The following is a 14,213-nucleotide window of genomic DNA, read 5'->3' on the forward strand; positions in this document are numbered from 1 at the left end:
AGGAACCCCAGTACCACCAAAAAAAAAAAAGGTCTGGGAGTATAGCCCAGAGGTAGAAAGCCTCTGGGTTCCACCCCCAGTACCACCAAAAAAAAAAAAAAAAGATAAAGAATAAAAAAGCTCGCGTTCTCTCTCTCTCTCTCTCTCTCTCTCTCTCTCTCTCTTTCTCTCTCTAATTCTCAATTCTCTCTGACTAATTCTCTTCTGTTATGAGCATACAAAATATATGTCAAAAATGTTGTGAGTATACGAAATATATGTCAGGATATAGGTATAGTGTAGGGCAGATGGACTGGCCAGATATGCAAAGAAGATGGGGCAGAAGAAGGATGTAACTGACGTGCCCAGGACAAGTTAATGGACCCACACCCCAGGCACACACCGTAGGATGGGACAACTGGAACACAAGATGAGGGCGAAGTAACGGACACACATCCCAGACACATGTCCATAGGATGGACAGCCGGGAAAGTGAGATGACAGTCAAAGCAATGGGCCACGTAACCAGTGACATCAACTTAGGGTGTAACTGACCTGGCAAATGGCCAGACCAGTGGCTCTGACCCACTGTCTGAGGCTGAGAGTTGGCCCAGCCAGGGGGCGGGGGCCCTCCCCTGGTAGCTGCCGGACAATTCCTCTAGATGACAGTCGGGCTCATCCCTGTCTGACTCCCCGGACCTCAGTCATCTGCACCTCAACCGTCAACGACTGCTGTGACCGCGGTCCTGAACCTAGGTTACCCGCGGAGACCCATCTTGCCCCAGGTAACCAAATGCTGCTGGCGGGTAGCTTAGTTAGAGAAGGATGGAAGTGTTACGAGCATTGTATGAATTAATAAACTGAGTGTTCACGAAAGACATTAAGTGTGACCTGTAAAAAAAAAAAAAAACAAGAATAAAAACTAGGGCTGGGGCATAGCTTGGAGGTAGGATGCCTCTGAGTTCCATCCTCAGTACAAAAAAAAAACAAAACAAAAAACAAGGCTGGGATGTAGCTTGGAGGTAGAAGAAGAAGAGGAGGAGGGAGAGAAGAAGAATTATAGACTCAGTGAACAGAAGTCTAACTTGAATAATCAAAACAGAAAGTCAGCCGGGCGTGGTGGCGCATGCTTGTAATCCCCGCGCTTGGGGGGCTGAGGCAGGAGGATCGCACGGGTTCGGAGCCAGCCTCAGCTACTTAGTGAGGCTCTCAGCAACTTAGTGAGACCCTGTTTCCAAATAAAATATAAAGAAAAGGTCTGGGAGTATAGCCCGGAGGTAGAAAGCCTCTGGGTTCCACCCCCAGTACCACCCCGGCCCTATTTTTTATTCTCTATTTTTGAAACAGGGTCTCAATGAGTTGCAAAGGGCCTCATTAAGTAGCTTAGGCTGGCTGCGAACCCAAATCCTTCTGTCTCAGCCTCCGAAATCCTGAGATTACAAGTGTGCGCCACCATGCCTGGCTCTAATACTTTTTTTAAAATTGGTGCATTGTGGTCATACATTTTATTTATTTTTATTTTTTATTTTTTGGTGGTACTGGGGTTCCTGGAAGCCCTTCTACTTCCGGGCTACACTCCCAGACCTATTTTTACATTTTTGTTTGGAAACTGGGTCTCCTAAGCCAGCGTGCGCGGCTGGCTTCGAACCTGCGCGATCTTCCTGTCTCTGCCTCCCAAGCGCGGGGATTACAAGCGTGCGCCACCACGCCCGGCCTTATTCCTTATTTTGAAACAGGGTCTCACTGAGTTGCAGAGGGCCTCACTAAGTAGCTGAGGATGTCCGTGAACTGTGATCCTGTCTCAGCCTCCCGAATGCTGGGATGACAAGCGTGCGCCACCACGCCCTGCTTCTTTCTATTATTTTGAAACAGGTTCTCAGTACATTGCTGGGGACTCACTATGTTGCCGAGGCTGGCCACAAATCTGCTATCCTGTCTCAGCCTCCTAAGTACTGGAATTACAGGTATGTACCACCATAGCGTGAACACACTGAGGTGTTCAAAGCACATCACTGTCTTGGGTATCCTCAATCTCCTCAAATATGAGGGTTACCACAGAGAGAAGAGAGGTAATTGTCCATTTTTTTTCCCCTAGTTCTGGGGATGGAACCCAGGGGCATTGTACCTCCGAGCTATGGCCCTAGCTCTATTTTTTGTATTTATTTATTTATTTGTTTGTTTATTTATTTTGGGTGGTACTGGGGTTCCTGGAAACCCTTCTCCGGGCTATACTCCCAGACCTATTTCTTATATTTTTATTTGGAAACAGGGTCTTTTAAACCAGCGAGGGGCTTCGAACCTGCGCGATCCTCCTGTCTCCGCCTCCCAAGCGCGGGGATTACAAGTGTGCGCCACCACGCCCGGCTCTTTTTTTTATTTTTGAAACAGAGTCTCACCGAGCTGCGAAGGGGCTAAGTAGCTGAGGCTGTCCGCGAACCGTGATACCCCGGTCTTTGCCTCCTGAATGCTGGGTTGACAAGCTTGCACCACCACTCCCGGCCTGTAATTGTCCACTTTATGGCAAGAGAAACTGAATCCAAGAGAAACGACTCACTCCCTCTAAGGCTTGGCAGAGTCTGGAGGAGCCATCGTCGAGGGAGGCCACGCGCACCTTGGCTCTGGCCACCGTGGAATGTGAATGTGTCCCCAGCCAGCCGGCGCTCCTCTGAGAGTCCTCCATCCAGGAGGGTGCATTGGTGTGGTCCTCAGACTCACAGCACCTGTGGCTATCAGCTATCCAGGGTCCACACTTCTGCTTCAGCCGCACTCAGCTGGGCCGGCCATGTGCCCCGCCCCATGCTGGCCACTGGGCAGCTGGACATGGTGCGGCACCCCCATAGCCCAGACAACCGGGACCTCTGTGTCATAGGTGGAACTGTGTCCCTTACCCCAAATCATGTGCTGAGGTTCCAACTTCCAATCTCTCATAAGGAGACTTTATTTGGAAATTAAGTCTTTGCAGATGTAAAACGAGTTGAGACCATCCAGCTGGGCGCGGTTGCGCACGCTTGTCATCCCAGCATTCGGGAGGCGGAGTCAGGAGGACTGAGTTTCATGGACAGCCTTAGCTACTTAGTGAGGCTCTCTGCAACTTGGCGAGACCCTGTTTCAAAAATAAAGAATAAAGCCGGGCATGGTGGCGCACGCTTGTTATCACCGCGCTTGGGAGGCGGAGACAGGAGGATCGCGCAGGTTCGAAGCCAGCCGCGCGCGCTGGTTTAGGAGACCCTGTTTCCAAATAAAAATGTAAAAATAGGTCTGGGAGGGTAGCCCGGAGGTAGAAGGGCTTCCAGGAACCCCAGTACCACACACACACAAAAAAAAGAATAAAAAATTAGGGCTGGGGGTGTCACTCAGAGGTAGAATGCCCCTGGGTTCCATCCTCAGTACCGCAAAAAATAAATAAATAAATAAATAAATAAAAAAGATGAGACCATTCAAACAGGGCATGGAGGCGCACACTTGTAACCCCAGCATTTTGGGAGGCTGAGACAGGAGGATCGCATTTCGCAGACAGCCTCAGCTACTCAGTGAGGCCCTTTGCAACTCAGTGAGACCCTGTTTCAAAATAAAGAATAGGAAAAAAAAAAATAGGGCTGGGGGTGTAGCTCAGAGGTAGAATGCCCCTGGGTTCCATCCCCAATACCAAATAAATAAATAAATAAATAAAATAAAAGATGAGACCATTTCACTGGGTCTTAATTTAATATGACCAGTGCCCTTATCAAAGTGGAGATTTTGGACACAGACAGACATGTCTTCCTATGGGAGGGTGCTGGGTGCACATGATGGCAGAGATGGGCAGGCATCTGACAGAAGTGAGGGGAGAGGCAGGAGGCGCCTCCTCCTCAAACCTGCGATCTTGTCTCAGCCTCCCAAGTACTAAGATTACAAGCCTGAGCCACCCTGCCCAGGCCTTCCTTTTAAATTTTGAAATAGGGTCTCACTAAGTTGCAGAAGGCCTCATTAAGTTGCTGAGGCCAGGTGCAAACCTGTGGCCCTCCTGTCTCAGCCTCCCAAGAACTGGGATTACAAGCATGCACCATCATGCCTGCCAGGCTTTAGTTTATATTTTGGGACACGGTCTCCCTTAAATTCCTGAAGCTGTCCTCAAACCTGGGATCAATCCTCCTGTCTCAGACTCCCAAGTACTAGAATTACAAGCATATGCACCACACCTGGCAGCTAAACCTCTTTGAATTTCCTCCTCCTGCCTGCCCCACTCAAGCATCTGAGATCTGGAAACTCCCTTGTCCTAGATCATAGAAACATTACTTTTACTAGAAGACCACCCGGGCCCAGGTGGTGGTGTTCATCATTCTGACCAGTAGGGGGCGCTCACACCCGTCTCTCCAGGAAGGAGGGGTGGCCCTGTGAGCATTCCTCAGGGTTCAAGGCCTCTGCCCTGGGGAGAGGTACAGCCCGCCCTGGTGAGGCTAGGATGGGCACTTCTGTGCTGGCTGGGGACTCTCCCAGGGCCCCATAGAACACACACCACACTGGAAAACAGACAGACAGACAGGTGGCCCTTGGTACAAGTACTTTAATTACAACAGTGCCACACCAAAACTACAGTAGCACAAAACATGATAATACAAAAAAATAGATTCCCAGCTCCAAACCCCACATCCATGTACCTGCAGACAGGCAAGCCCTATGGCTGAGGGGAGGGGCACGGCTGCCTGGCCCGCCTCAGCCCTTCTCGGAGCTCCAGAGGGGGTGGCGGAGGGGGTGCCCCGCTGCCCTGGTACATGCTGGGCAAGGAACGCAGTCTCTGTGGACTCCAGCCAGGGACACTGGTTTCTGGTGGGTGGCACTGACCCTTTCCAGGGCTTCCCCCTCCATGGAGAAGGCAGGAGGGTGAGGAGGGTTGGAACAGAGAGGCCCGGGGCTGGGCCCACTCCTATGTGGCCGCTTCTTGTCTTTCCCGGGAAGAGCTAGCTTGTGGGGACAGGGGCTTCATCTGGAGCCCACCAAGAGCCCTTCCGCCCCAGCTGAGGCTGAGAGGCTTGTAGGGTGCTGCTAGCTGTCTGTGCCCCTTCAGCGAGTAGGATCTGGCTTCTTGGGTGAGCTGTGGGGTGGGGCCTGTCCAGGGCGGTGGCCTCCATCACAGGGACTCCCTTTCCACAGCGCAGCATGGGGCTATAGTGACCCCACCTGGTGGAGTCGGTGTAGTTGCTGTTAGGAGAAGCCTTGGCCTCGGGGAGGGGGTCCCAACCCCACAGCCAGAGGGAGTTGGGGACCTTCCCCACAGCTTCCTCCGGGTACCAGCATCCTGGAGGAGAGGGGCCGGTCCAGCCATGGGTGCTGTCTTGATCCAACCCAGGGGGCCGTGTGGCTGGAGCCCAAAGCAGGTCAGCTGCCCTGGGGGCCAGAGTCTGGTGGCTGTGAGGGGTAGCCCTGTGGGCACTGGGACTGGGGGTATGGCCTTGGGTTCCAATCAGGACACTTGGGGGCTCCGCTGAGGAGCAGGGGCTGGCTCTTGGGTGGGGGGAGCCCAGGGCCATAGCCTCAGATAAGGCACTAGAGAACCGGTCCTGGAGCCAGGCCAGGCCGGGGGCGAGGCAGGGGGCTCAGGGGGGGAGCTGGGCCCATCAGCAGATGAGAACTGTTTTCTCTTTGCTCCTGACCCTTGGGAAGCGGGCCAGCAAGTCAGAGCCCAAAGTGGCCAGGATGGGGGGGGGTTGCTACAGAGAGGCCACAGGTCCCCGGGACCGACACAGGTGACCAAAAGAGGGCATCTGAGGATGCTCCACTCTGCCGGGCTCCTGGGGCCCAGATCCGGGTGCTCAGGTGTCCCCAGATTGCATGCCAGGGCACTGGCCTGGCTGCATTCTGCCACGGCCAGCATTTTCTTGCTGGAAATTTGGGATGGGACCTTCCTTGCTGGGTTTCCCACAGATGGACCCAGGGGTCAGAGACAGGCAAGCTGAGGGGGCCCCCCAGCTGTTCCCTCTCTCTGCCTGGCCCCGGTTCTCCCATCTGCTTGGGGGACTGGGGCGGGACTGTGGTCACAACTCCCACGGGCTGAGGCCACTCTGGACTTGGAGACCTACTCAGTGGCCTGGGCCCTGCCTCAGCCCAGACTCACAGTGAGGGGTCCATCAGTGGGGCTCCCTTTGTCCACAGGTTATTTAAAACAGAACATAATAAATATACCAATTCTTTCCTTAAAAACAAAAAGTGTTTTAAATGCATTTTTTTCCCTGAAGATTTCCAGTGTATTCCACAATGTTTTAAAAATAGTTTCCCCCCAAAAATAGATCTTTAAAGCATTTGACACGGCGGTGGTAGTGGCAGATCTGGCGCTGGATGTGGGCGAGGGGCCGTATCCCACCGCCCTTGTCGGTGTGGGACCCAGGCCTGGCAAGCCACCAGCCTGACGCCCAAATGTCCCGCTAGAGTTGGCGCGGCGTGCCTGGGTGACGGGTCTTCATGGGGAGCAAATCTTGGGCTATGGTGAGGACCTCCATCACGGGCTCAGTGCGGCTGCAAACCCTCCGGTTCGGGGAAGGGGCCCCGGTGGCCAAGGCTGGAAGGAGGGGCGGCCTCGGCCTGGCCCCCGCCCCGCGTGGCTCTCTTTGCTTTGCCCCTTACCAGACTTCGCATTTGTGGTGAGGGTTCATGGGCGACCCGGGCGGGCAGCGGAAGTGTTCCGAGAACTCTTTGGAGTTGGACAGGGAGCCGATAACCCGGAAACGGGAAGGGCTGTGGGGGTCAGTGATGAGACCTTCGTGGGAGCTCTCGGGTGTGCGGACGGAGCACCAGACCTTTGGGGGAGGGCGAAAAAGGCTGGGGTCACTGCAGGGCCCGAAGGCCGCCAGCCTGACCCCTCACCAAGGCAATGGAACAAGCCCTCACCTGGCCCTCCTATCTCGGGGTGTTTTAAGGGGTGTCTCTGGTGGGTAAGGGAAGGACACGGGTTGCCCTCCCCGGCGCGAGCACGCTCTAATGAGGCATCCGTACCAGATTTCACCTGGACGGGAGATTCTGCCCAAACACTGCTGTCACCACCGTGGATTTCGTCCAGGCCTTGTATTTCCTAGGCAGGACCCTGTCTAATGGCTCGGTCACTCTGGGCACTGACAGAAGGCTCTCAGCTGAACGCCAGCTCGAGCGACAATCTGGAGATCTTGGGTTTGTTAAACTTTTACTCTTTTCGCAGTCCTCAGTGTGCGCGTGTGTGTGGAATCCAGGAGAGCTCTACCGCTGAGCTCTATCTCTAGCCCTCTGTACTTTCTGAGACAGGAGTCTCACTCCGTTGATGAGGCTGGCCTCAAACTTATGAGTGCTCCTGCCAGGCGTGGTGGCGCACGCTTGTCATCCCCGCGCTTGGGAGGCGGAGACAGGAGGATCGCGCAGGTTCGAAGCCAGCCGCGCGTGCTGGCTTAGGAGACCCTGTTTCCAAATAAAAATGTAAAAATAGGTCTGGGAGTGTAGCCCGGAGGTAGAAGGGCTTCCAGGAACCCCAGTACCACCAAAAAAAAAAAAAAAAAAAAGAAAAACAAAAAAAAAACTTATGAGTGCTCCTGTCTCAGCCTCCTGAGTTGCTGGGATTACAAGCGTGCACCACCGTGCCCAGCTCTATCTTGGGTTTAAGAACCCCAGCAGCAGAAGGGGCTTTGTCCTCTCACCTACCATATACAGGATCTTCTTATCAGGATTCTTGGCTCGTCCTTGAATCTATCTAATGATGTGAAGCCTGCCCGCTTGCAGGGTAATGTCTTAAAGACTCCCCGGCGCGTCAGGAACGTGCCTTTTGGCTCCAGGGCTCTTGGGCCATCCAGATGGCAGAATGTGCCCTAACGAACTCACCTGTGCGAACCCCAGGAAGAAGAGCTGGTTATTGGTGAGCCCCAGGGTGGGCAGCGTCTGCTCGGCCCCATTCTTCTTTACCCAGTTCTGGTAAGCCTGGGAAGAGAGAAGACCAGAGCTCAGAGGCTGCGGCGACGTGGTGCAGGGGCCGGCGTGTAGGCTCTCGGGAAGCTCTACCCTACTGGGGCAGCCGCTGGTTTCTGGGGGTCTCGGTCCCATAAAGCCCTCTTCTTCTGAAGGGGAGCGCGTTCACCCCTCTGGCCTGACTTACTCAGTGCTGGTGGCTTGCAAAGGGACACCTTTGCCTCCAGACTCTACTGATTTGTCAACTACCTGGCTGGACATCAAAACTTAACATGGCACAAAGAGAACAGTAACACACACACACACACACACACACACACACACACACACACACTTTTCAATCATAGTGAATGGCACCACCCACCTACTCGCTTAGGCCAAAAAACTTCTCTCATGAGTGTGTGTGTGTGTGCGCGCTCACGCACATGTATGTCTTTCTTCATACCTGAGGTTGAACCTAGGGGCGTTCTACCTCTGAGCTACACCCCCAGCCCTATTTATTCATTTTGAAACAAGATCTCTCTCACTAAGTTGCTGAGTTGAGATTGGTTTCTACCTCCAAGCTATACCCCAGCCCTATTTTTTTTTTATTATTTGTTATTTATTTATTTATTTCCGGAATTGAGGCTGGAACCCAGGGGCATTCTACCTCTGAGCTACACCCCCAGCTCTATTTTTTACTCTTTATTTTGAAACAGGGTCTCACTGAGTTGCAAAGGGCCTAAGTAGCCGAGGCTGTCCTTGAACCGTGATCCTCCTGTCTCAGCCGCCCAAATGCTGAGATTACAAGTGTGCGCCACCACGCACTGCTCTAAGGCTGGTTTCAAACCAGTGATCCTCCTGTCTCAGTCTTCCAAGTACTAGAGAATTAGTCATGTGCCACCAAGCCCAGCGTGTGTGTGTGTGTGTGTGTGTGTGTGTGTTTTGTGGTTCTGGGGATTGAACCCAGGGACATTCTACACCTCTGAGCCACCCTCAACCTGATTTCGTTTTTTTATTCGGAAACATTACGAAGTTACAGAAGGCCTCGCTAAGTTGCTGAGGCTGGGCTCGAATCTGTGATCCTCCTGTTTCAGCCTCCCAAGTACTGCGATTATAGGTGTGCAGCACCACATCTGGCTTATTTTTAATTTTATTTTTATTTATTTATTTTTGTGGTACTGGGGAAGGGCTACTGCCCCAGCCCTATTTTTTTATTCTTTCTTTTTTATTTTTAATTTTTGTGGTACTGGGGATGGAAGCCAGGGGCATTCTACCTTCGAGTGACACTCCCAGTCCTATTTTTTATTCTTTATTTTGAAACAGGGTCTCACTGAGTTGCAAAAGGCCTCACTAAAGTAGTTGAGGTTGGCCGTGAACCATGATCCTCCTGGCTCTGCCTCCCGAATGCTGGGATTACATGTGTGCACCTGCTCCTGTTTTATTTTTTATTTGGAAACAGGATCTCACTAGGTTGCTGACAGCCTCATTAAGTTGCTGAGGTTGGTTTTGAACCTGTGAACCTCTCAACATCCCAAGTACTGAGATTACAGGTATAAGCCACCATGCCCTATTGGATTTTATTTTGAAAGCAGGGTTGACAAATTATTATTTTTTATTTTGAAAGCTAAGATCTTGCCAAATTGCCAAATTATCTTAGTACTCAAGAGCCTGAGACAGGAGGATCACAGGTTCATGGCCAGCCTCAGCTACTTAGCAATGCCCTCTGCAACTTAGACCTTGTTTCATAATGAAAACTAAAACAGGGCTGAGGGTGTAGCTCAAAGGTAGAATGACCCTGGGTTAACTCCCTAGTAACATATAGATACACAGACACAAAACAGGGCTGAGGGTGTAGCTCAAAAGTAGAATGACCCTGGGTTAAATCCCTGGTGTGGTATGCACCCCCACACAGACAGACAGACAGACAGACAGATACACACACACACACACACACACACACACACACACACACACTAAATTAGATAATATCTTTCTCTACTTAAGAGCCCTGAATTGGCTCACCATTGTAACTAGGATATCTCATGGTCTCTGTGGCTGTAATTCTCCTATCGCAGCTTTCCAAATACTAGGATTGTAGGCGTGCACTGCCATGCCTGCCTCCCTTTTACTGTGATACTGGGAACTCAAGCCAAGGCCTTGTGCACGCCAGCCGAGCACCCCTCCCTCTGCTGACCGGCGTGGACATGGAGGCGTGCGGAGGCACTGTGGCCTGCCCGTGTGCCTGTGATGACCTACGCTGAGGCCGGTGACAGACCCGGGCCCGGAAGGGGCTGGGGAGCAGACGCACCCGGTAGGCCGCCTTGAGGCCCCCGTTGTCGGCGATGTTCTCCCCGAGCGTGTGCCTGCCGTTCACCGGCTCCCCGTTCACGCTGTAGTTGCTGTACTGCTCCACCATGCACTCCGTCTGCTGCTTGAAGGCCTCTACGGACGAGTTCTTCCACCAGGGCCGGAGGTTCCCGTCCTTGTCGTACTCCCGTCCTGGGGTGGGAGGAAGAGGGGTGCAGTGGTTCCTCCTGCTCCGGGTTGCTGCTTTCCTATCCCAGCCCCACCCTCCAGCCCACGGGGAGAGGATGCCTGCAGGCGTGCCAGAGGAGGACGGAGGCAGTGGCTAGGCCAGCGCAGTGTGCTCAAAAGCTCGGTGGAGCTGCGATGGTGTTCACACTGGCTAAGGGCCTCTGAGCCAAGGAGCAGAAACCAGCGAGAGCCCACAGAGCCAGCGGCACCTGGGCCACGCCCGGCCTCCGAGGTCTCTGCCACTTTTTTTTTTGCGGTACTAGGAATGGAACCCAGGGGAATTCTACCTCCAAGCTACACCTCCAGCCCTATTTTTTATTCTTTTATTTTGAAACTGGGTCTCACTGAGTTGCAAAGGGCCTCACTAAGTAGCTGAGGCTGTCCTTGAACTGCAGTCCTCTGGTCTCAGCCTCCCAAAAGCTGGATTACACGCATGTGCCACCACACCTGGCTTCTGACACTTTTTTTTTTTTTTTTTTTTTGAAACTGGGGATTGGACCCAGGGGCATTCTACCTTTGAGCTACACTTTCAGTCCCCCCTTTTATTGTACTGAGGATGAAACCCAGGGGCATTCTACCTCTGATTTATATCCCTGGTCCTATTTGTCCTATTTTTTAGTCTTTTTAGTTTTTGAAACAGGGTCTCACTGAGTTGCAGAGGGCCTCGCTAAGTAGCTGAGGCTGTCCGCAAACCACAATCCTCTGGTCTCCGCCTTCCAAATGCTGGGATTGTAAGTGTGCGCCACCATGCCTGGTTTATTTTATTTTGAAACAGGGTCTCATCAAGTTGCTAAGGCTGGCCTTGAACCTGCGATCCTCCTGTCTTAACCTCCCGAGTACTGGGGTTACAGGCGGGAGCCATTTCCCTGAGCCTCTGCCCTTTTCTTCTCGCTGTGGGTCCTCAGGGCGGAAGGCAAGGAGGTTCCTGGACACCAGCTGGTGAGGAGGGGTCCACTCCTGACTGTGGTAAGCCTCTGGCCCGGTGGAGAACCCCCACTCCGCTGACTGCAGACAATCCTCGCCCGGTGTGCTGCCTGCCTTCCATGCGGGCACACTGTGCACTCCACACCCCTCCTGGTCACCACCGGGCATCGTGCCCTTTGCACAGACAAAGAGATGAAGGCGTGGGGGATGGTGGGACTTGCTGAGGCTCCCGCCTTCAGCTGGTATCATAGCCGGGGTTTGAACCCTGAGCCTTCTCTCTCTACAGCTAAGATCTTTTAAAGTGAAGGGACCCGAACGCAGAGGTGGGAGGGTTCAGGAGCGGACGGGCTCTGACTGCCGGGGACTCCAAGGGACCAGTACCTTGATCGTCAAATGCGTGAGTCAACTCATGGCCCACGACGACCCCGATGCCACCGAAGTTCAAGGCCCTGGAGGGACACGAGGTGAGGGCAGTTCTTACGGGGGGCCTCTGGCTCTGCCTGGGCACGTGGCCCTCCTGTGAGGCACAGCAGCGTCTGCAGGGCTCTGTGCGCATGTGGCCCCTGGAGCCAGCAGGAGGCTGGGCAGCTGCGGGACCGCCATGCCCTGGGAGTCAAGCGCTGTGCCGGGAGTTCTGCAGGGCCACAGTGGTCCTGGCAAGCATCTCGGCAGAGGCAGGCAGTATAGTAAATAAGAGATGTGAGTCTGGGAAAGGCTGGATCACTCGGCTCAAACACCACACAGGCACCCAATAGCGGACCCGGAACTCGAACCCAGGACCGAGTGGATTAATTTCTGGGATGGCACACCCACTCCTCCTAGTGTCAGGCTCAGTGTCATAGCACTGTCAGGAGCAATAGTTCTCCTCCAGGGGACTCCTGACCTCATGGCACCCCCCCACTGCGGGGGTGGGCGGTAGAGCCATGGACCCTGCAGGGCGGGCGGGGGAGGAGGAAGAGGTTCCTCTGCACCTCACTCACAGTCCTGCCGTGGACCCAGGGCTGGGCTGAGGGCCTGCTGCGGGCTGGGGGAAGGAGCTGGGGCCACAGCCGGAGGCGACTTACTTGGGTGAGGAGCGGGTGTAGAACGGTGCCTGCAGGATCCCCGCTGGAAACACAATCTCGTTCTTGGTGGGCGAGTAATAAGCGTTCACCATGGGCGGGGTCATGCTCCACCTGCAATCAATAGCACCGTGAGATGCCAGGTGGGGCTGGCGGGAGGCCAGGCGGGCAGCGGGGATGGGTAGCAAGAGCCCCCAACACGTGGATTCCCCGTGGGCGCAGGTGCAGGAGCGCGCAAGCAGAGGACCTGCAAGACAGCGCTGCTTAGAGGCGGAAACGTGGCGCGATGCCCGGCTCTTATGGAGAACAAGGCGGACCCTCATATACTGAAATGACAATATCGTCAGCAATCCTCAGAGCGTGGTCAGTGGACAGGTATTAGGTCCCCTGGAGGAGAACTATTGCTCCTGACAGTGCTATGACACTGAGCCTGACACTAGGAGGAGTGGGTGTGCCATCCCAGAAATTAATCCACTCGGTCCTGGGTTCGAGTTCCGGGTCCGCTATTGGGTGCCTGTGTGGTGTTTGAGCCGAGTGATCCAGCCTTTCCCAGACTCAGCTTTCCCAGATCCAGCTTTTCCCAGACAGGTCAGTGGGGCCCCAAGATCCTTCCAGGGGTCCTTGAGGTCAAGAGCTATGTTCATGCAATATTAAGTGTCCTCTGCCTAGGCCACCGTGTTGACATTTGCATAAAGGTGCAAAAGCAAGATGGAGCCTGGCCGGGCGTGGTGGCGCATGCCCGTAATTACAGTACTTGGGAGGCTGAGACAGGAGATCGAAGGTTTGAGGCCAGCCTCAGCTACTTAGTGAGACCCTGTTTCAAAAAAATAAAAAATATTGGGTTGTAGCTGGGAGGTACAATGCCCCTGAGTTCAATCTCCAGTACCACAAACAAAAAAGTTTTTATAGCCCAGGTCTGTCTGCCATGTTCTGAAAAGAAGCCACCTTCAGGGTACCCTGGCTGCCCTAGGGAGACGTAGAGGAAACAGAGGTTTGAACTTATGGTGCCCACTAGAGGGCGCCAGAGGCAAAGAAGAGCTGCGTTTTGCCTTTTTGTAAGTTTTTTTTTTTTTTTTTTTTTTCTATTTTGGTGGTACTGGGGATTGAACCCAGGGGCATTCTACTTCCGAGCCACACGCCAAGCCTGATTTTATTCTTTTATTTTGAAACAGGATCTCACTAAGTTGCAGAGGGCCTCATTAAATTGCTGAGGCTGGTCATGAAACGGATCCTCCTATCTCAGCCTCCCAAGTCCTGGGATTACAAGCCTGAGCTACCACACTCAGCTGTGAAATTTATCTTGCAAAATGTTTCAGGAATGGAGGGAGTGTGGTCTGAGGACTAGCACTGGGCTGACTGTACACCTGACTTTTGTGTGTGTGGCAATGGGATGGAACCCAGGGGTATTCTATCTCTGAGCTACACTCCAGCCCTATTTTTCTTCTTTATTTTGAAACAGGCTCTCACTAAGCTGCAGAAAGCCTCATTCAGTAGCTGAGGCTTACCGTGGGCATGCGATCCCCCCGCAGCCTCCCAAGTACTGGGGTTACAAGTGTGTGCCACCATGCCCAGCTACACCCGACTTTTCTGCAGAGATTCTAGAAAAGCTGGGCCTCGTTCCAGATTATTTTGGTCCAAGAAGGATTGGGACAGAAGTCAGGCAGGCGACTATATGATACGCACGGTGTCGGCAATGCTGGGGATTGAAACCCAGCCCTAGCACATGCTAGGCAAGCCACCTACTGCTGAGCCACACCAGAGGGAAATATATTTTGAGAATGTTCCCCAGAGGAGGCCGCCGTGCAGTACGATTTGCAGTGTGTAGAGGTGCAC

At 53.4% G+C, this 14,213-nt stretch overlaps 1 protein-coding gene across 1 annotated transcript in view; it reads right to left on the minus strand.

The window, feature by feature from the left end:
- Positions 1 to 6,572: 6,572 nt before the first annotated feature.
- The window catches only part of ECE1 (endothelin converting enzyme 1), a gene marked incomplete at both ends in the record, with an annotated part of 56,375 nt that continues 48,734 nt past the window's right edge, over positions 6,573 to 14,213 (minus strand). Inside the window, 5 exons of the mRNA XM_080690564.1 lie at positions 6,573 to 6,749; positions 7,795 to 7,890; positions 10,169 to 10,359; positions 11,701 to 11,768; positions 12,384 to 12,494. Of these exons, the coding sequence (XP_080546690.1) occupies positions 6,573 to 6,749; positions 7,795 to 7,890; positions 10,169 to 10,359; positions 11,701 to 11,768; positions 12,384 to 12,494 (643 nt within the window). The remainder of the gene's footprint in view (positions 6,750 to 7,794; positions 7,891 to 10,168; positions 10,360 to 11,700; positions 11,769 to 12,383; positions 12,495 to 14,213) is intronic.

The sequence above is a fragment of the Muscardinus avellanarius genome (assembly GCF_963383645.1).
Source record: "Muscardinus avellanarius genome assembly, chromosome: 3".
NCBI lineage: Eukaryota > Metazoa > Chordata > Mammalia > Rodentia > Gliridae > Muscardinus > Muscardinus avellanarius.